The sequence below is a fragment of the Phyllostomus hastatus genome, unplaced genomic scaffold (genome assembly GCF_019186645.2).
Source record: "Phyllostomus hastatus isolate PE091 unplaced genomic scaffold, TTU_PhHast_1.1 phas_contig_40, whole genome shotgun sequence".
NCBI classification, from domain to species: Eukaryota; Metazoa; Chordata; class Mammalia; order Chiroptera; family Phyllostomidae; genus Phyllostomus; species Phyllostomus hastatus.
The window spans coordinates 6,628,833-6,649,253 of NW_025333872.1; the positions used below are offsets into that span (position 1 = coordinate 6,628,833).

Consider the following 20,421-nt stretch of genomic DNA (forward strand, 5'->3'; position numbering starts at 1 on the left):
ATCAGGTTCTTTGTTTTCCCCTCTTCCCTTCCTCTACACATAGTGAGAGTCTCCTCTTCTCCCTGATACACTGGCCTTTCTGTTCCTCTCTACTTTCAGGGTCCCGTCATAAGTGGCCCAGAATTATGGCCTTGACCCCAAGTCTTTCCAGCCTTCTAGCCTGCTCCCCACAGCTGACCCAGTTTCCCAAGTACTAATAACCAAAGGAGAGAATCTGATTGGTCTAGGTTGGGTCAGGGGCTTTTTTCTTTAACCTGGTCAGGCTGAAGGTGAGTGTGACAGACTCTTTGAAAAAGCAAAACAATAGTAAACAATGGATAACTTGAATATATTGTTATCATTCGACTCTTCTAGACTTCAGGGGTAAACTAGTGGGTTGGTTGTCTATTGCTGCAGAACTTCACTCTAGCAGAGTCCCCCTGAACTTGGCAGACTACCACAGCAAGCATCCATTATATCACAGTTTGGTGGGTCCGGAGCCCAGGGGCAGCTGAGCTGGGTGTTTCTGGATGAGGGTCTGTCTTGAGGTTGTAGTCAAGCTGTCCCCTGGGTTTGCAGTCATCCGAAGGGTGGTCTCGGGGGTGACCTGGGTCCTGGACAGGCAGAAAGCCTTGGTTCCTCACTGACTATGGGCTGGAGACCTGTTCTTCAGCATGTGGGTCTCTCTACAGACGGAGCGTCCTTATGGTGTGGCAGCTGCCACCCCTGCCCCCAGAGCGAGTGTCAAAGAGGAAGCACCTAAGAGAGAAGCTGAAGTTTTTTATACACTAACCTCAGAAGTGACAGTCACTTCTGCCCGATTGCATTGGTCACACAGACCAACCCTGGCCCAGTGTGGAAGGGGTTTACAACAGTGACAGTACCTAGAGGTGATGCTCATTGGGAGTCACCTTGAAGATTAGTTACTACACTCAGTCAACAAACATTTATTCAGTGCCTACTGTGTGTCTTGTGCCAGGAACCTCGAGTTGTGTGACAGAGGTCTCTGCTGTTGAGCCCCCCACATGGCACAGTGTGGGGAGGCCTTACAAAACACTCCACCCTTTTGTCCCCAGAGCCTGCACTTCTGGCCACCCGTGTTTCACACCGCCACGACACTTATCCTCTTGGAATTCAAATCTGTTCATTGTGATCTCTTATTTAACTGTCCTCAATTGTCCCTTTGCCAGGATTTAAAAAAAAAATTTTAATCACCCCACAGTAAGAAATACATTTTATATCACAAACCAGTACATACATACACAGACGCACTTATAACAGAAACAAATTTCACAAATTTACAGTCACTACTTGCCATGCAGTCGGATAGTTTCTATTCTAAGCTACTTCACTTTTCTGTGAAAGCTGGTCCCAGTCTCACGAATTTCACAACCTATTGCACTGTGACTGGCAGTGTGGAGAGCAGCCTGGAGAGCCATCCACACACCCGCGGTGAGCTACAAGCCCATCTACCTGGCTGCAGCCCACCTCATTTATACTCAGTGACCCCCATAGCCCCTCCCCGCCTGTGAGGCTCCTCTACCTGGAGCTCTCCCCCTCTTTCCCCACATTTGGAGAACTCTTACTCATCCTTTAAAACCCAGCTGTTGAATGTTTCCTGTCTCCCTCTCCTTGGCCAGAAAGGCCCCCTTCCTCCTGTGGCCCCCAGAGCGCTGCGGTGACACTTGACGACTGGCAGGCTTCCATTCCATTTCCAGCCGGCTCCTAGGGCCAGCACCCACCAAGCCTACCATATATTTTCATCGAACCACTCCGAGTACGTTTCCGAGCACATTGAGCAAATTAGCATCGCACAAATGACGGTGCTGCGAATGAGCAGTGTGCAGAGTTAGGGGGTGTTGCAGGCAGGTTTCCTGTCAAGGGAGCCACGTGCTGCCGAAAACCGCTCCCTCCCCTGCGGGCCGCTGTCTCGCCCGCCCGCGCATCCATCACAGGTACAATTCGCACCGGAACTTGCCGCCCGGGTTCCTTACCGCGGTTCATGTTAGCTGCTCTGGTTTCTTTTTGGGTTTTCTACTTTTTTCATTTGTTTGTGTTGATGGGGACAACCTAGCGAGAAATGGAGCTTTAGGCAGTGCAGAGAGAAAGGCCTCTGTATCTGCACCCGCCCTGCTGGAGGGGGTTTCCTTTCTGAAGTGGTACGGAAGGAGGGTTTTGAGGTTTTTGAATGTTTGCTTCTAAGTATCTTACTTAAGTTAGAGATTTGCTTGCCCACATTTGCAGTCTTGGCAAGCTAGCAATCAGACAAAATATTTTCTGGTTGGTTTTGCCTGTATGTGGTTTTTATTTTTGAGGGGAAAAAGAATCGTTGGTTAAATTGTACTGAAATGCAATGGCTGTTTTTAAAATTTGCTGTTAACTTAAGAGTTGAAGCTAGCGTGGTTCCCAGGCCCAGCAGCCTCTTGGGAGTCGCCGATAGATTATGCTGTGAACCATAACGGGAAAAGAAAAAAAAATAGACACGTGCAAAAGCTCTTAAATTATTCCTTCACCAATATTTTCATTTCTGCATTTGTCATGGCTGCGCAAGTGCCCTAGGACATGCTGACTTGGTTGTGATGTGTGCGTTTTTGGGAGGGAGGTGAAGACAGACTGTAAACAGATAATTACTGCAAGTGTGATAAATAGTAGAATAGAGGTATGTATCACATGCACAGAGAGGGAGCCATTTATTCACTTCAAGCAGTATTTCCTAAATGAGGGTCGCCTCCATTAGTGGATCATAAAATCCATTTACAAGGTAACTAACAGCATTTTTAAAGTGAGATAGAATAGAATGAAATACATCAAGTTGCATTCTCCATAGTATGTTTATTTTCTCAAGTTTTACTTACTTATTTTTAGAGAGAGAGGAAGGGAGGGAGGAAGAGAGAGTGAGAAACATCCATGTGAGAGAGAAACATCACACCCATCTATCAAATGGCATCCTAGGCAGGTATTCTGCCTCGGAATTGAACCAGTGACCTTTTGCCTTTTAGGACATCGCCCAACCCATTAAGCCACACTGGGAAGTTTAGTTAGTGTTTTCCTAAGCCATTGTTTCAGTTATATATTTATTGCATTGCAATGTGAAATATATTTCTTGGTAGTGAGTGTTAGGCAAAGATGTTTGAAAGCCACTGCTGCAGGGGATGAAAGAAAGACTCCCAGAGGAGGTGGCATTTGAGCTGGGCCTTGGAGAATGGTGGACTTGCCCCAGAGGAAGAAGGGCATTCAGGCAGAGGGCAAAGGATATGCCCAAATGTGGACCATTTTGTTCAGGGTCAGAGTATTCTCTGGATTGGATCACAGGGTACTCAGGGAGGAGAGGCTAGAAATGTCCCTGGGGAGGCTAATTAATGAACCTTAAAAGTAGTATGCCTCAGCTCTCCTCAGAAATTCCATTTCTCACCCTGCCTGGTGTGGCTCAGTGGATTGAGTGCCTGCCTGCAAACCAAAGGATCGCCAGTTCAAATCCTAGTCAGAACACATGCCTGGGTTGCAAGCCAGGTTCCCAGTAGGGGGCGTGTGAGAAGTAACCACACATTGATGTTTCTCTCCCTCTCTTTCTCCTTCCCTCCCCCTCTCTCCAAAGATAAATGAATAAAATCTTTTTAAAAATTCCATTTCTCTGGTGATGGGTTTGGTCTTGGGAATTTGTATTCCAAAACACTGCTTTGGGCAGTGAGGTGCTGACAGAGGTGTGACACAACCAGCAACATGTTTTAAAAGAGGTGACTTAGATGGAAAACTGGTTGACTGGAACTAAAATTGGGAGACCGGCAAGAGATAAGGACCTGAATCTGGGCGAAGGTAGTTGGTGGAAAAGAGGGACTCGGATTTGAGGGAGGTTTTGGAGGTGGGTTGCATGGTTTAAGGCAGATAAGAGAATGAGAAGAAAGCATAGACAATCCTAAAATAGCTGGGGGTGGGGGTTGGTCCATGAACACAGAGACTAGGGAGAACATCACATTACGGAAGGGAAATGATTATTTGACTTTTGGTTTGTGCTTAGGGTGGGGCAGGAACGATTCATCTGTGCCCCCCAAGCCCCGTGTGAACTGTACCTCAAGAGTGTACATTTCCTTTGCTCCGATTGCCCCTCTCTGAACAACCTCCTCCCAACTGGCTGAGACCTGGCTCAGGTTAATCTAACTCACAAGTGACTGATAAATACACACCCAACTGCTAGTTGATCAGTGTGATTTACAAGGAGGCCGATGTTATAAACCTTTTTGGGAACAAGAGTACTTGCACCTGTGCTCAGGGTGTTGTCACCTTTTGCAGTATCAGAGTACCTGGAAAATGGAACTAGTAACTAAAGATTTAGGAAAAAGAGAAATGTGTGGTCTGAGGAGTATTTCATGTGGATTCTTAAAATATTTGATTAACTTTCCTATACTCAAATAAGAATGAGGCTCTTTAGTGACTTTGGTGATCAAAATGCTTATGGAGGTTATACTTCCTTTTTTTTTCCCCTTCAGTGTTAAGGCTATATCTTGGCACCTGCTTAGAACCTACTTATTTCTTTGCTTCAACTTGAATTTACAAGTCATCTCTGTGGGGTGGTTCCTTTTTCAGATGTCTTACCTCTTGGTCATTTTATTTTCAAAAAGGACACTGACATTTATTGAGCAAGCCCCTTTACATGGCTGCTCTATCTCAGGGCTGGCTTTCTCACCAAATTCTCGGGGTGCTTTACAGGAGCACCCTGCAGCCTGCGGGACTTCTCTCCTGCTGCCTCTACAACCCACCACGCCCCAGCGCATGGAGTGGAAGGAAGGCTCTGTTTTGGGGCCTGGGAGCTGGTGAGTGACGCCTCCCAGCTATGCCTTCCAGCAGCATGTGGTGCCCTCCTAACCTGATGACTGTCCTCCCCCTCACATACTCTGTGGGGGAACAGGCTAGATGTGGAAGACAGCAAGGCTGGTGGGAGTGCTGAATGCCTCTTTTTAAAAAACAGTTCTGCTTATACTCCTTATCCTTGTACTAGAAGCTTGTTAGGAGTTAGGTTTTTTATTTTAAAGTCTGTCAGGGAAAATAACCAGCTTGAAATATGTCATTATTAGCTAGCCTTAGTATCTGCAAAGATGATTTAAAGTGTTTATTTATGTATCAACTAAAATAATAATGTAGTTAAAATATTGAAAACATTTGTGATCTCTTCAACTCAATTGCTTGTTTAGTACTGCTTTGAAAACATCCCATGTTACTTCTAATAATAGTATTAATCACAACAGTAGTGGCAACTGTTATTGAGTATTTTTACTCTATAGCAGATACTAAAGCCAGGGTTTTTATACCTAATGTCATTTAACTGTCTCCCTATCAACTGGAGATATAGGTATTGTTAATTTTATTTGACAGATGAGGAAACTGAGCCAAGCAAAGTAAAAAAAGGAGGCCAAGATCACAGGGCTAGAAAGTGGCGATGATAAAGCTGTAACTGATGGAGGGTGGGAGAGAACTCTGAACCATAAGGCTGTACTGCCTGTGATCAATTGCATACTGGCTTAATGTAGTTCAAGGAGACCTACTTACTCCCCTAATATGGGAAAATGATACAATAACTAATAAGTAATACATGAATAAATCCTGTTTCATGTACTCACAACTGTAAGCCTACTTTTGCCTACCCTGGTGTAGAGGTAGAGACATACTCATTTCTTGTATTCTTATACATCTCGTGGATGGGACTGTTTCTCTTTTATCACACATGTATTGGTTGTAAGCTAACTATGTACAAAGTACTCTGCTAGGCCCTTAGAGAACAGAAAAGCCTTTGAGGAGCCTCCTATCCAGGAAGGACATAAGAGAGATACAGGAGGTTGAATCGTATGAGATCGCCACCAGAATTTACATGGGAAGATGTCACGTGGTTCAACCTGACACACAAGTAAAATAAGGCGCCATGATAACACTTTACATGCTCTAGTTCCTGAATCCTTAAAATAACTTTCAAACACAGGTGCTATAATTATCCCTACTTTATAGACAAGGAAGTTGAAGCACTGAAGGGTGAAGTGACCTGCCCATAGCCACACATCTGGTGTGTGACAAAGGTGGAATTTGAACCCAGGCCAATCTGAGTGCAGAGCAAGTGCACTAAAGTCCAGTATGTAACTAAGTTCCTCTAGGGGTGCAAATAAAGGCAGGTGCCTTTTTTATGCACATTGAGAATTCTTACATTTTTATTTCTCAAACACTACATAGAGCATTTACTAACTCACCTGGTATATTTGGGGATTTCTGTGATCTGTACACATCTGGTCTAGCATTTGCATTCACTCCCTTTGAGAGTGGCCAACCGAAAAGGGAAACATTTGGTGGGAGAATGCAAAAAAACAAAAGCATTTTCACTGTTAATTGTTATGTGGACCCTGGGCCTGCTTATTTGGAGGCCTAGGCTCAGGCTAGAATATTTCAACTATAATTACATCCTCTTTTTTTTTTTTCTTTCTTGTGTCCAGTTGTCTTCCTTTCTAGGTCACCTACACAGATAGGAACCAAACAGCGACCATTTAATTGTACATAATTAAATTGTAGGTAATACAATTAAAGTTATTTGCATATAGTTAAGCTATTTTAAGAACTTTCCTCTTAAAAAGTTTTCTAATCTTAATATTTAGATACCAAAATCTTGTCTATATAAATCATAATTTAAATTTTACATACACAGGCATATTCCTTATTTAAAACATTAAGTTTTTAATCACATGGGAAAATTAAGAAGTTGGTTTTTGTTTTGTTATATTAAGTGATTTCAATTTTGGGGGTGCCTGGTGAATCTGAAATTCTTCCCACTGCTTCTCCTATATTTTACAACCCCCCAAAGTGTAAAACTAGATTTGACAACTGGCATTCTCAAACTAGGTCTTCATGAAGTAGAGGGTTGCCCCCTCTGCCTATGCCACAGCACTGAACCCTGTTTATATTAAAACAGCTACAACTGCTTGTTTCCAAGATCCTTTTCAGAGCTTGAAGAGAGAGGGTGAGTTTTAGAATCAACCTGGCCTGGGTTTCCCCCATCAGCTTTTACTAGACTGGTGACCCCAGACAAGTTACTAAAGCTATTAGGAGATTTCTGCAAAATCAGGATAACTAAGCCTGTTCTAAAGGATTTCATGAAGGTTCAGCCAATAATATATATAAGTATATAGGAGGCACTTAGTAGGCCCTCAATAACTGTCAGTGCTCTTACATTTGGAAATTCTTTTAAAAGCCTGCAGAATCCAGTCTTTATGTATGAATTCATGCTATTGGTTTTTTTGGTTTGTTTGTTGTTTTTTTGTTGGTTTTTTTTGTGATCTTTCAAAGTCAGATTTGTGTTTCTTTGGGGTTTTGGCCAACTTGGGAGAATAGCTTTCTGAAGCCCATTAATATTTCATTGGAGCTGTGGAGCAGCAGCTGTAAAACTTGCTTGGTGGGTCCTAATTGCAGTGAGTAATCTACAGACTCTTTTGAAATGTAATTCTTCAAAATGGGTACTATAATTATATTCCAACCAATCCAAAGGCACTTTAAAACATGTTTAAAATTTTCCCAAGCCAATTAGATAACTGGTTGGTCCAACTGTCAAGTGTAGAGAAATATGCTAATTTATGCAGACTACTATTCCAGGAAGGCCTTGGCTAGCTGTGAAACACATGTGATAAAACACCTCGATGATACCGTGATGCAAAATCACTGAATGTATTTTTAAGGAATGTCTAAATACAATGCATACATTGTGAAGGGCAGAGGAGCAGTTACTAGAACAAGATATGGTTTGTTTGTTTTTTTAAAGATCTATCTTGAATATGACATTGTATGCCAAACGACATTTATTTTGTGCAAGATAGTATAGTTACAGTATCCTTATATAAGCAGGCAAGGTGCGCTATCATTACCTTTTTTGATGCTAAGGGGATATAAAAACTAAACAATAATTTCATGTAAATAATTTAAATCTAGGAGTAATTTTCTTAGAAGTCACTCAATATCTGAGGAACATGGTTGTGAGCATTCTGTTCATTGCAGAACCCCATTGCTATAGGCATTATAAACTAATTTAAAATAATTTGGAACATTTCAGGGGCTTGCATATGCATATTTTAAATCTGAATCACACGCTTATACAGTTCATCCTTTATTTATACTTGATGTTTATTTGAACTAAAAGACAATAACAACCCTCTCTTCTATATTTTTGTGGGCATTTACAGGAAAAATAAATGTAGTTAATCTTGACCACAAAGGCATCCTCTCCCAATCCACAGTCATAGTTAACATTTACTTAAACACTCTCAGTGAGCTAGATGGTTTATGGAGACTCTCAACAACGAGATTTGAGATTTAAAATGGGTGATAATTACACTTAAAAGGTTGGGTAGCTCCCTTTTGAAGATGGGGGATTGTGTAGTGGAAGTTCCACAAATGTGGTGATGAAGGATATCTACACGGAAAGAGAAGACAATAGGAATTGAATGTTTTGAGAGTGACTTATTTCCTCACCTTTATCTTGGCCGCTAAATTTGTTTTGTCTTGTCTGTTTAGTGTTGACATACAGGTTTCACAGATAAGGTTTTTAAAGCATTTTTGGAATGGAAAGGGGGTGATGAAAGGAAAGCTCTACAGTTAAAAGTTAGAAAAAATCAGTTATTTGCCAAATAACTAAGTTAAAAGTGACCTTTTAGGGTTTTTTTTAAGCACGTTTAAAAAAGTATTTACTGAGGCTTGTTCTAATTAGAGTTCTAAACAAATATTGTTTTTTTAATACCCCCCTACTTCGAGCTAGAACTGGACTCTGTGTGTGTGTGTGTGTGTGTGTGTGTGTGTGTGTGTGTGTGTGTAGGGCGCCTGTGGAGAATAGCATGTATCTTGTAGATTTTCATTTTTTTTAAAGAGTCAAATAAACCTGTTTCTTGAGTAAAGCAGTACATTTCTGAAGTTAACAAAAAAATCCCAAAGAAAACAGGAATTAACATCTTTGGACCTTGACTTTTAAAAATCTTTTAATTAAAAAAATTCTAATCTTAACATTTTTTGCTAGGCGAGAACCGGAGTTTGGAGGTAGACGAGCAGGCGAGCGGTTTGCCCGGGCGCAGAGCATGAAGGCCGGGCGGGCGCGGGGAGCGGGCGCCCGCCGCCCGGCGCGGGGGTGAGTGAGAGAGAGAGAGCGGAGCGCGTGTGGCCGGCGCCGCTCGGCCGGGAGCTCCCGCGCCCGCGCCCCGCGCCCCGCGCCCGCCGCCGCCGCCCCTGGTGCGATGGCGCAGAAACCCCGTTGACAAGGCACTGCTTTTTCATGACGGTGAGTTTCCCTTTGAGTGTATTATAATTTTGTGATAAAAATTTCAAGGAGAAAAAAAACACACAACCTCCTTCCTCTGCCTCTTTCCTTCGGGGAGGGGACAAGCGAGGGAGGGGGGACTGGAGGAGATCTATCTCCAGACAGACAGAAAAGAAAGAGGAGCAAATTAAACACCGAGTTGCCAAAACCAGGATATTAGGTTTCAGCCCAGAGAGCTATTGGCTAAGGCTGTGTTTTTTTTTTTGGGGGGGGGTGGGTTTGTGGGTGGGTGATGGTGGTGGTGGGTGGATGTTTAATGGACACGGAGAAAAGGGGAATCGAGTGTTTATGCCTTTCCCAGCGCCGCCCGGGCCCGGGAAGACCAAGTTCAGAGTCTCGGGCGGGGGCGCGGGCGGGCAGGGGATGGCGGGGCCGGGCTGGGGGCGCCGGGCGGCGTGGGGGGCCCCAGCGCCTTCTTTTTTTTTTTTTCTTTTCCGCGGATGCAAATTTCTGGAGCGGGGAGAGGGAGAGCCTGGGAAGGGGGGTGGCGTGGCGGTTGGTGGTGGGGAAGGGAGGGGAGGGAAGCCTTTTAATGACTCATTGATTGAGCCGGTTTAAAATTAGTTGTGTGCGCGAGTGTGAGTGTGTTTTCCGCCCCCCGGAGCCGCCAGGAGCAGGGAAGGAGGGAGTAGGGCTCGGCAAGGGGAGGACAGCGCAGTGGGGCCACGAGCGGGGGGGCAGGGAGGGCCAAGAGTGACGGCGGACGAAGAAGAAAAATCAGCTTTTCCAATCTCCTCCCCTCTGTTTTACCCCCCACCCCCTCGTTCCTTTTCTCCCTCGGAAGCTCTTGGGTGTGAATCGCATTTTCTTTCTTCTCGGCAAAATGGACCCCGTGTCTCCGGAGGGGGAGGGGAAAGGGTGGGGAGGGAGGCGGCGGCGGGTCCAGGTTTATTTTTCATCCTGGTTTTCTCCTCGCCGCTTTTATGGGTGGCCGCGGCGAGGAGAGCGAAGGCCGGGCCGCAGCAGGGAGAGCTCGGGGTCGGCCGCCCACCCCGGCCAGCTCCCCGGCCCGCTCCTTGGCGCGCGCCTGCCAGCGGGACTGTCCCTTTCCCGCCGCCTGACCCCGGAGCACCGCCGAGGACCCGCAGCCCGGCCCAGATGAGCCCTCGCGACACGCAGAGGACCCGCGGCCCAGCCAGGCGCCTCCTGCGGGACCCCGCGGCCGGGCCGAAGAGGAGAGAGACTCTGGTGGCACTGTTTTGGCCGAGAGTGCGGGGCCCGTTGTGGTTCGCGCCCTGCAGTCGCTCCGCATGCGAGATTTTGCGGAGGGCGGGTAGTGGCGGCGGTTAGAAGGGGCTAAGATGGCGCTGGGCCTGGCCGCTCGCCAGGGCTGGTGGCGCAGTTGCTTCGCGGGCGCCATCTTCCCCAGCGGCGCAGGCAGCGCCCTTCCTGGGCGCTTTGCCTGCCCGGGCTCCGTGAGGTGCGGGGCGAGGGGGAGCCACGCTCCGGGTGCTGAAGGCGGCCAGTGGGGTCAGGGGCGCACTGCTGAGCTGGGGGCCTGTGTAGCGCTGTCCTCACCCGGGCCCAAAAGACCGGGCCACAGGCTGGGAGGGGGAGGGGGGAGGGCTGGGGCTGCGGCATCCTGCTCCTTGCCACTTGCGTTTGAAGAAGGGTGGGCTGCGCGTCCCGGCTGCCGGCGGACGGGTTCCCTCCCTGAGCCCGCACCCCCTCGCACCCGCTCGGCCAACACTGGAGTGAGGGGTTCCCGTCACCCCTCCTGCTGCCTGAAACTAGGCGGCTCTGTCTCCCCTGTCCTTGCTGCGGGCAGGGCATTAAGGCTTTTCCTTCATCCCTTTCCATTAATTTTGAGAGTAGAGTAAAACCATGTTACAAAATTGCATGAGTCCGGGACAATGGCTGTCTGCCTTCCAGTAACGTGGTCCTTTGTAGCTAATCTATGTTACTTTTATTTTTTTTAGTTGGTTGTATTTTAAAGTAACCCTGGAGAGACATTTATCTAGTTTCAAATTGTGGGAAGGTAATGGGTTTTAGTGATTTGAAACTTCTTGTTGGCCTTCATATTATTCCCAACTGTAGTAAATTAAAAGTGTTTTGGAATTCTGATCTGGGAAATTAAATTTGCTTTGACTCACTGAGACTTGAACCCCTTTCTTTTTCTTAAAACAAACAAAATAGAAACACTGCCCTGTGTTTGGGGTAGTCCCTCATGGACATAAGGCTTCTCAGTTCCCTGACTCACTAGTGTTTCCTTGAAAGCACCCCATGTAAGTATCCGTCCTGTAGTAGCTGCGTATTAAGAGAGGCGTAGGTTTTAACTTTAACTGTTACTGAAAAGGTTATTGGGAAGAGGAATAAGTCTGGAAAGCTTTGATCTCTTTAGAAGTCCACAGAGGTGGAAAGTAAATAGTTAATTTCTAGTGGATAAAAGTAACATAGTAGCAGCAGTGTGTCCTCCTGTTTTAAAAAAACCCACTATATAGTGTGCCAAGAACTGTGCTTGGTGCTTTATTTAGTTCCTATTTATCATATTAGTCCTGCAAAATTGATGTTATTATTTATTTTTAAAAGATTTTAGTTATTTTTAGAGAGACGGGGAGGGAGGGAAAAACAGAAACATCCATGTGAGAGAGACAGCGATTGGTTGCCTCTCCCACGGGGGGGAAGACCACTGCCTGCATCCCAGGCTGGCACCCCCACGGGAGCCCAAGTGGTGACCCTTGGGTTCTCAGGCCTGCGCTCAGTCCGCTGAGCCACACCAGCCAAGGCTGCGATGTTGATTGTATCATCTCTTTACCAGAGAAGGAACTAATGTTAACCTAGATATTGAGATCTTGCCGTTTTAAGTGGTAGAATTGACATTGGATCCCAAAAGCCATGTTCTTGGCCCTGAACTTGTGGTTTCCGAATCTGAGTGTTTAGAATTCACTGGGGAGAAGTTTTTAGAGATTGCCACATCACCTCTTCATTATTTGTTAGGGCTAGTTGGTTTTTTCACAAGCTCCAGTGTGTTAGACAGTCTCAGTTTTAAGCTGACTTTTCAATTTCTCAATCCTAAGTTCTTCCAATTTTGAAGTTCTGGCGCAGCCAGGACCTCCTCACGTCGGAATAGGTGCCAGCAGGCAGGACTATGCCGAAGTTCTCCAGGCGGTGCTTGTGGCGCAGGTGTGCGCAGGTGTGCGTTGGGAATAGTGCTGTGCTGCGCTGCGGGGTCTTTCAGAGTTGGAATGTGGGGCTTGGTCCATATCATTCTGAGTTTCCACAGTTTATTGCTTGCACCATTCTCATTTTTATTTTTCTCCCATAGCTGCCTCTTATCAAATTGTTAGAACTACTTTCTTACAGAAAGCAGGCTTAGCTATCCTAAGACTAAAAGCTCAGGACATTTTTAAAAGCCTGTCTTAATCTACTGAGAAAAATAACATAGTTTTTTAGGTCTAGATGGGCCATCTAGCTTAGTCAAGGCAGTTATGTAACAAAAATAGAATTGAATCCAGGGTTGATAAATTAGGAATAGGGTAGAAAAAAATCTTGAAATAAAAGCTTAGAGATAAATCCTTGGGAAAAGGGGTTTTTTTCCCCCTGAATCTAATCTTTTGGGTTTTGGGAACTAGGATGGGGAAATTATTCTAAACATGAAACCTGATAACAATATGCGTACAGACACAAGGTCAGGAAGAAATGCCGGCACCAGTGATGATGAATAGCCAATCTGATCAAAATGAGAACCCAGTCAGTGGTGAAATCATTAACTTCTCTGGAGCAAGGACCGCATACTTATTTTGTGCTTTCCTTTATTCCCAAGTCACTCTTATGCTTAGTAATTGCCAGAGGAAATGGTTGAAAACTTTTGGCTTTTTGATGACAAAATTATATGTCCACATTTTAAAAATTTTTAAGGAGCAACTGTTGAATACCCATGTCCAGTCTGTGTCCAGTCTAGATCAGTGGGTGGGTGGAGTTCTAATTTTGAACTGCCTTTGTGGCTCTTCTCCCTTTGTTTTTCATGGTAAGTGCCAAAGTAATTATATTCTTTGACAAAATTCCACTAAGGCTTGAAATGAAGAGAAATCTAAAATAAACCCATCTATTAAATTAAAAAAGACTCGTGGACATGGACACCAGGGTGGTGATTGCTGAGGGGAGGGGGGTATAAGGGGACTAAATGGTAATGGGAAAAAGATGATAAAGATTATATATTTAAATAAATAAAATGAACCTGCTTAGAGGGAAAGAGTAGCTGCCTTATTTTAAAGTACCCTGTAGTGGAATCAAGACAGATAAGATCTCTGTCCTCGTGGAACTTACAGTCTAGTGGGGAAAACAGGAAATAAGTAAACAAGTAACCAAGGTAATTACAGATTAAGAAAAATTATTAGAAGTGACTAAGCTGGTAGATCTAAGAGTGTGTTGTGGCAAATGACTGGCTAGTAAAAGTCAAGGGGAGTCACCTCCCCTATGAAGAGGTGACTTTCGAGTTGGACTAGAAGCATGAGCTTGTGCTAGCCATGTGAAAAGCTGGGGAGCCGTTCCTGGCCTGGGAACAAGTGCGAAGACCAGAAAGGCTGGGAAGGGCATGGGTGTTAGAAGCAGGAGGACAAAGGACTGAGATGGAGTTGGATAGATCCTACAGGGTCTCTTGCTATTAGGCAGTATCCGGTTTGGGGATGTTCTATCAGTGAGAATGAGAACCTTTTGAAGGGTTTTAATTAGGGCAGTGGTATGTTTTTGTTTTGTTTTTAAGAGATAATAGCTTTAAAAAAATCAGAGGAAGCAGAGGCCAGTTAGAAGACTACTGCGATAGTCAGCTCAAGATTGATGGTATCTTAGGCAAGTACAGTGGCAGTGGGGATGGAGCAGAGTAGATGGTGGGTTTCAGTTATATTTTGGAGGTGGAATTAGGAGTATTTGGCTAATGGGTTGGCTGTGGAAGGAGGAAGGAATCAAGGATGGCTTCAAGATTCTGGCCTAAACCTTCGGGGTTGATGGTGCCATTTGCTGGTTGGAGAAGACGGGAAGAGGAACAAGTGGGGAGGGGTGGGTGACAGGACTTCTCTGTGGAACCTGTGAATGCTTTTTGGAATATTGGTGAGACATCCAAATGGAAAGTCAAGTAGCAGCGAGTGTTCAAGTCCAGCTGAGAGGAGTGGGCATGATTTGGGGGGCTCACTAGCATACACAGGGTGTGTCATGGAGTGGCTGAGGTTTGCCTTTGATCACAGAGGCCTCAAGCCCTAAAACACTTCCAGTGACTAAAGGAGGCTGAGAAGTTTTGGCCCTTAAAGTAGGAGGTTGAGTTATCCTTTTCAAGAAAGGGGATAGTCCATCTGCAAAATGTTGCTGAGAAGGTGAACGGTGAGGATAGAAAAATGTCCGTTTGGATTTGGCATCATGGAGGTGGCTGTTTGGACAAGCTGTCTCAGTGGCGTGTTGGGGTGGAAGCCAGACTGGGACACCCTGAGAGAATGGGAAGTGAAGTGAACATAGACCGCTTGTTGGGGAAGTTTTGTTGTAAAGTGAAGAGAGAAACAGCATAGCAATGATTGGAGAGAGAAGTGGGGTCAAACAAGATCTTTTTAAAAAAAATGCTGGGAAATAGAAGAGCATTTTCAAGTTGGCTAATGAGAATAGGTAATAGAAATGGAGAGACTAAGGCAGAAGGGAGGAGACAACCGAAAGAGCAGACTTCTTGAGAAGGAATTCAGAACACTGGGAGCAAGAAGACTTGCAGTGGCACGAGAGAAGGCAGAGAATGTGGGCACAAGCGCAAGGAGGTTTATGAATTGGAGGTAGGACAAATGGTTTCTGTTTTCTCAGTGAAGTCTGAGGCGAGGCTAGCAACTTAAAGTACAGGAAGGAGGGGTATGGATGGTTTGAGGCCCGGACACCTCACTCCGGGTAGCAGGAGGAAACTGAGGTGGGTTTGCTGGGCATCATGGAGTTCCTGGCTGTGGCTTGCTGGGAGCAGGGGGAGGGTCTGAATTTAAGATGAAACCAATCAACAGGGTTAATTGTATGGGTTCCTGCCAGCAACATTCAACTGTTACAAAGGAAGCAGAGGATAGGCAGGTGATCAGTTCAACCAAGATTGGAGTTTTGGCCTCCCAGGTGTGCCAGAGGAAGGGGGAGCTGGGGGAGGGAGGGTGGTTGCAGTGCTGAGCCTTGGAAAGTTAGTTAGGTGGGACTGCAGGGGAAGCTAGTGGGGGTGGTGGCCATGAATTTAATCAGAAGTCATTCTTGGTTAAAAACGAGGCAGTGGGTACAGAATTTCAGTTTGGGTGACACCCTGGAGCTGGATAGTGGCAGCAGTCATCCAACAATGTTGAGTGTACTTTAATGCCACTGAACTGTACACTTAAAAACCTTTTGTGTATTTTACCACAATAAGAAAAAGAACATTTAAACATGGAGGCAGGCACATTCGGTTGTTTTGTTTTGTTTTGTTTTGCATATTGCCTTGGACTATTTGGAGAGCACTGTATTTTCTGTGGAAGAAAGTAGTTTTAGAAGTCAAATGTCAACTTCCTGAGGCTAAAGAGAGTACTCCCTCTTACCATGGTCCCAAGCTTGAGTGTGTGTAACAGTCCCCTGTAGACAGAGGTTCTGGGGTGGGGCCCAGGAGCCTTACATCGTTTCTCTGTGCACCGATTTATTGTAAGACTTTAGCATAGCATTTAAAACAAGCTGGGCATTCAGTAAACATTTGCCAACTAAATGCCTAGAGAACCCAGGTAGAACAGAATGATGAGAACCAAAGGGAAGCAGGATTTAGACATAGGTGGAGATCAGTGATGCCTTATACTACTGAGGGATATGTGAGAAAAAGACTGAGAGAGACCATTGGATGTGGTCGTTGTTAGGATTTGACATTCTGAGCATGGGTGATGAGAAAAATAAGGTTATTGTTGGGAAATGGAGAAATAAGTATTTTTTTCTTATTTTATTGAATTTATTGGAGTGTGGTATTGGCAAATAAAATTACATGGGTTTCAGGGGTACAATTGAAATAAGCATTTGGAAATGATTTTTGAAAGATTTAAGCAATACCAAGTGGAAGCGTGCACTCCTTTGAACCTCTCTCCATTCTTTCCTCTGAATCTGCTGTCATTCACCTTTTCATGAGGTGCCTCTGTTCCCCCCTAGCTGTCTACAGAATAGGTAGTAGTTATATGAGATTAGAGAACAGGAGAGTAGGGTAGATGATAGGGTTCGATATATCAATATATGTCTACAATTCCTTAGAAGATAGCAGGTCACATGTCAGGGACAGAGGCAAAAAGGGCTTTGAGTTTAAGGAGAGGAGTAAACTTGCAGAATGTATCAGATGGGGGGAATGGATCAAAGAAATGGTACTCAGCTGTGATGAGGCAATGTGAATTAGCAACACCAGACGCATCTGCGCATGATATGGTTCTCGGGCTGAATACCATTCTGTAGCAGAAGTGGAAAGGACAGTGGGTGAGGTGGCTGGCAGGAAGGGGTGGAGGCAGTTAAGCAGGTATGGAGAAGTGGGAGAGCTCACAGAACAGGGAAGGAGCATGGACTTGGAAGGAAAGCCCTAAACTGGAAATCTTGTAAGTGGTACCTCACTGAGTGGAGCCCAGGATGCGGCCCTGCTGGGGGGGTGGCTTGCCCATATGGAGTGCAGTTCAGGAGGCTCAGAGGCTGTTAACAAATGTTGTAAAGGAAGGTGAAAGACGTCTTGGGGAGAAGCAGCTGGGGGCTTTGATGTATTTTTTTTCCTTATCACATATATGCTTCCACTCAGGAAAACATCCTGCGACTTCCCTAGGTGTTAAACCTAGGTTCCCCTTAAGCCTAATGAACTTTAATCTATATAGCCATGATGTTTAAATTATAAATTTTTTTCAAATAAAGTTGTAAAATTGAACATTTTCTGTTTTTGTGGGTTCTTTGGCTATCTTGAAAACACATTAAACACTTAAGTTACCTGAAATAAAAACCCTGAGTGTGCAGGAATGAAGAATGAAAGGTATTGCCTTTGTAGAAAAGGCTTATTTCAGTTCAACCAAAATCCAGTATGCTTCATTCTATCATCAGCAATTAAACTTTGTGTCCTAACCTGTAATGGAAACATTTCACAAGGAAAAAAATGGGGGAAAGAAATAATATTTCTTAAACCTCGATATTATTTCAAGCCCTGATGGGTTAAATACTAAATTCTTACAACAACCCTGTAAATCGGTTTTGTCTCAGTTTTCTGGGTCATAAAACTGAGGTTTAGAAAGGAAAAATAACTTACCCAAGGTCACATCAGTATGGGGCAGAGCTGGGATTTGAATATACACTGCAGACCTATGCATCATACATGTTGCCATTGGTATTAAGCCCATGTATAAATTTAACCTACAAATGCCTGCAATAAACATTTTGAGGTCTTAAATTTGGATGACCTTTGTTTCAATAAGGAGGAATAGGGGAAAATGGTGATTTAATAGCTAAATAAAAATTGTGACCAAAAAACAGATCTCTTGGGTTGATAGCCAAATTTTAGGTCAAAGGAGCTTTTCTGCCCCCTCTGCAAATAATTCAGTTACTAGTTGCACAGTATGATGAGTCAAACATGGGGACCATTTTAGCTCCGCATTTGGTAGCGACCAAGGATTATGAATCATATCTTTCACTTAAAAAAATTCTAATTGGAAAAGAGGATCTTAAAAATAAGACCTTATTTAAAGTCACTGTTGTGTAGCTCCCTTGCTTAAGATACTGTCCGTGTGAGCACAGTAGTCAGTGCAGATGCAGATTTGGGGGGAAAGGAAGTATTTAAGATAATACAAAGTGTGATTTGCTTTGATGAAACATTATTTTAAAGAGGTCATACTGTTGGTTGAATATTAAGACAAATTTACTCAGTTATGGCCAGTGAGATAACGTCAAAATGAATTACTTTTTTTCTTCTAACTCTATAAAAAAGGGTAGCCCTGATAGGCAACAGTGGTAAATGACCCTGAGACATTCGCACTGGGGATTCTTCAGTTCACTTAGGATGACAGACTCGTGAGCATCGTGTTGCTCATCAAACAGGCTGAGGCAGCGCTCCACACAAGGCTGCAAGAACTGACTTGAATTTTCCTCCCTGCCCAGTGAGACCAACCCTCTCTCTACCCATTAGTGATAAGCCTAATTTAGGGACATGAAGAATTTCAAAGTCTTATGGTAAGTGTATTGTGGGAGAGAATTTCAAAATTTGTTACGAAGACTAAATATTTTGAACATGAGTAAGGAGTATTGAAATTGCTATTGTATGTATTGAATCAGTCATCTTTAAAAATTGCTTGTAGTATACTCACATTTCAGATAGGACTCTATTGTAGTTCTTTTTTTTTTTTAAAGATAAATCAGTTTATCTGATTTCTTGGTTAAGTTTTCATTTCAGAATTGGTATTCAATTCTCCTTAGAAAATATTGTATAGTATTTGGGCCACCCCCATCAGTGGATTTTTAGCAATAACTTTTACTTTATTTTTAAAATTTTAAAGTTGATTTTAGAGAGAAAAAATCAATTTGTTCCATTTATGCATTCGTTGGTTGATTCTTTTACTTATTTATTTTTCATTTTTTAAATTGTTACTGGTTAATTCTTGTATGTGCCCTGACCAGGGATTGAACCTGCAACCTTGGTGTATTGGGGATGACACTGACTAACTGAGTGACCCAGCCAGGGCCTTACTAATAATTTTTAAAGACCTAAGCATTTCCCCTGAATTAAAAAGAAAACCTACAATTGTTGACTAAACTTAGTTTTAGTGCAGTGTACATGAAGGTCTTACAAATATAAAATGACTAGCTTATAATTTATTATAGTTTATAATTTATTCTCTTCTGAAATGATTTCTCAATAAGTAGTAGAACTAGAGAAAACTGGATGCCATTTTGAGAGATTAAGTTTAAAATAATCATATTTGTGTTTGGCAAACAAAGGTATTACAAAGTTAGAATTAATACCAAAGAAAGTTTTCTAAAGCAAATTTTAGTTTTTTAAATTGGACTTCACATGGGAGGTAGAATAGATTTTTTTTCTAATGTGGAGAAGGGTCTTCAAAGTTAAAAGTAACTCTTTCCATGTAGATAGAGACAGATTTTTTTCTCCTGATTACTGAGAGTAAAAGTTATTTTTGATCATATGGTTTTGATTTGGGAACATTTCTTCTTCTTCTAGGATTTAGAATAAATGAATGCTGCTATATGTAGATTTCTTTTAACTCTCATGTTTCCTAGAGGTGCAAAGAAATACATTCAGAAATAGGCCAGTTCATTCTTATTTCCCATTTGTACTCTGACTCTGTGCGAGTCTCAGGGTCGGGGAGGTCCCTGGAGTCCAACCCCTTTGCTCTAGGTGTGATCTCATGTAAGAAAGGGAGATTGACACTAGATGTGTTTAGAGCTGCTTTTATCCAGAAACCTCAAGATTTCTTTTTTCAAATTTTAAAACTGTTTTACTTGCTTCTCATTATTAGTCTGACTTTCTATGTCATATGATATATACTTAGAATCATTTTTTGTTGTGGCATATATTATGTAGGTAAAACAATCTGAATGTAGATGTCCAGGGAGTAGTACAAATTTGGATAATTTGTACAAATTTGAAATTTGGGTAACCATGTTATTTAAAAAAGAAGGGTAGAGAAGACCTAAACTTACTTGGAAATATAAAATGAATAGTGTGCCACACAAAATACCTAATGCATACTAGAGAAAATGTGTGTCTTTTTTATCTGATATTTTATGAGTGCTAACATATTACTACACATTCTTTTTACATTTGCACTGTCATGTTAAAGTTTTAATCAATTAAGAAATTAGCACCTGGCTGGTGTGGCTCAGTGGATTGAGTGTGGACCTGCGAACCAAAGGGTTGCTGGTTCGATTCCATTCCCAGTCAGGGCACATGCCTGGGTTGCAGGCCAAGTCCCCAGTAGGGGGTATGCTAGAGGCAACCACACATTGATGTTTCTCTTTCTCTCTACCTTTTTCCCTTCCCTTGCTCTCTCCCTTCCCCCCTCTCTCCCTTCCCCCTCTCTCCCTTCTCCTCTCTCTAAAACTAAATAAATAAACTCTTTAAAAAAACAAAAAAGAAATTAGCAGAAGTCAGGCAGGGCTCTGCTCACAGACAGCCGCCAGCACCCACTGAG

At 43.5% G+C, this 20,421-nt stretch overlaps 1 protein-coding gene across 3 annotated transcripts in view; it reads left to right on the top strand.

Annotated features, from left to right (window-relative positions):
• The window catches only part of BICRAL (BICRA like chromatin remodeling complex associated protein), a 99,041-nt gene that overhangs the window by 17,635 nt on the left and 60,985 nt on the right, over positions 1 to 20,421 (top strand). For 2 of the 3 annotated variants that reach the window (XM_045843106.1, XM_045843108.1), the window contains exon 2: positions 9,011 to 9,268. In XM_045843106.1, the coding sequence (XP_045699062.1) occupies positions 9,263 to 9,268 (6 nt within the window). In that variant the 5' untranslated portion in view covers positions 9,011 to 9,262. Of the gene's footprint in view, positions 1 to 1,843; positions 1,935 to 9,010; positions 9,269 to 20,421 lie in introns of those variants that run through there. The other variant, XM_045843107.1, reaches the window with a different exon arrangement.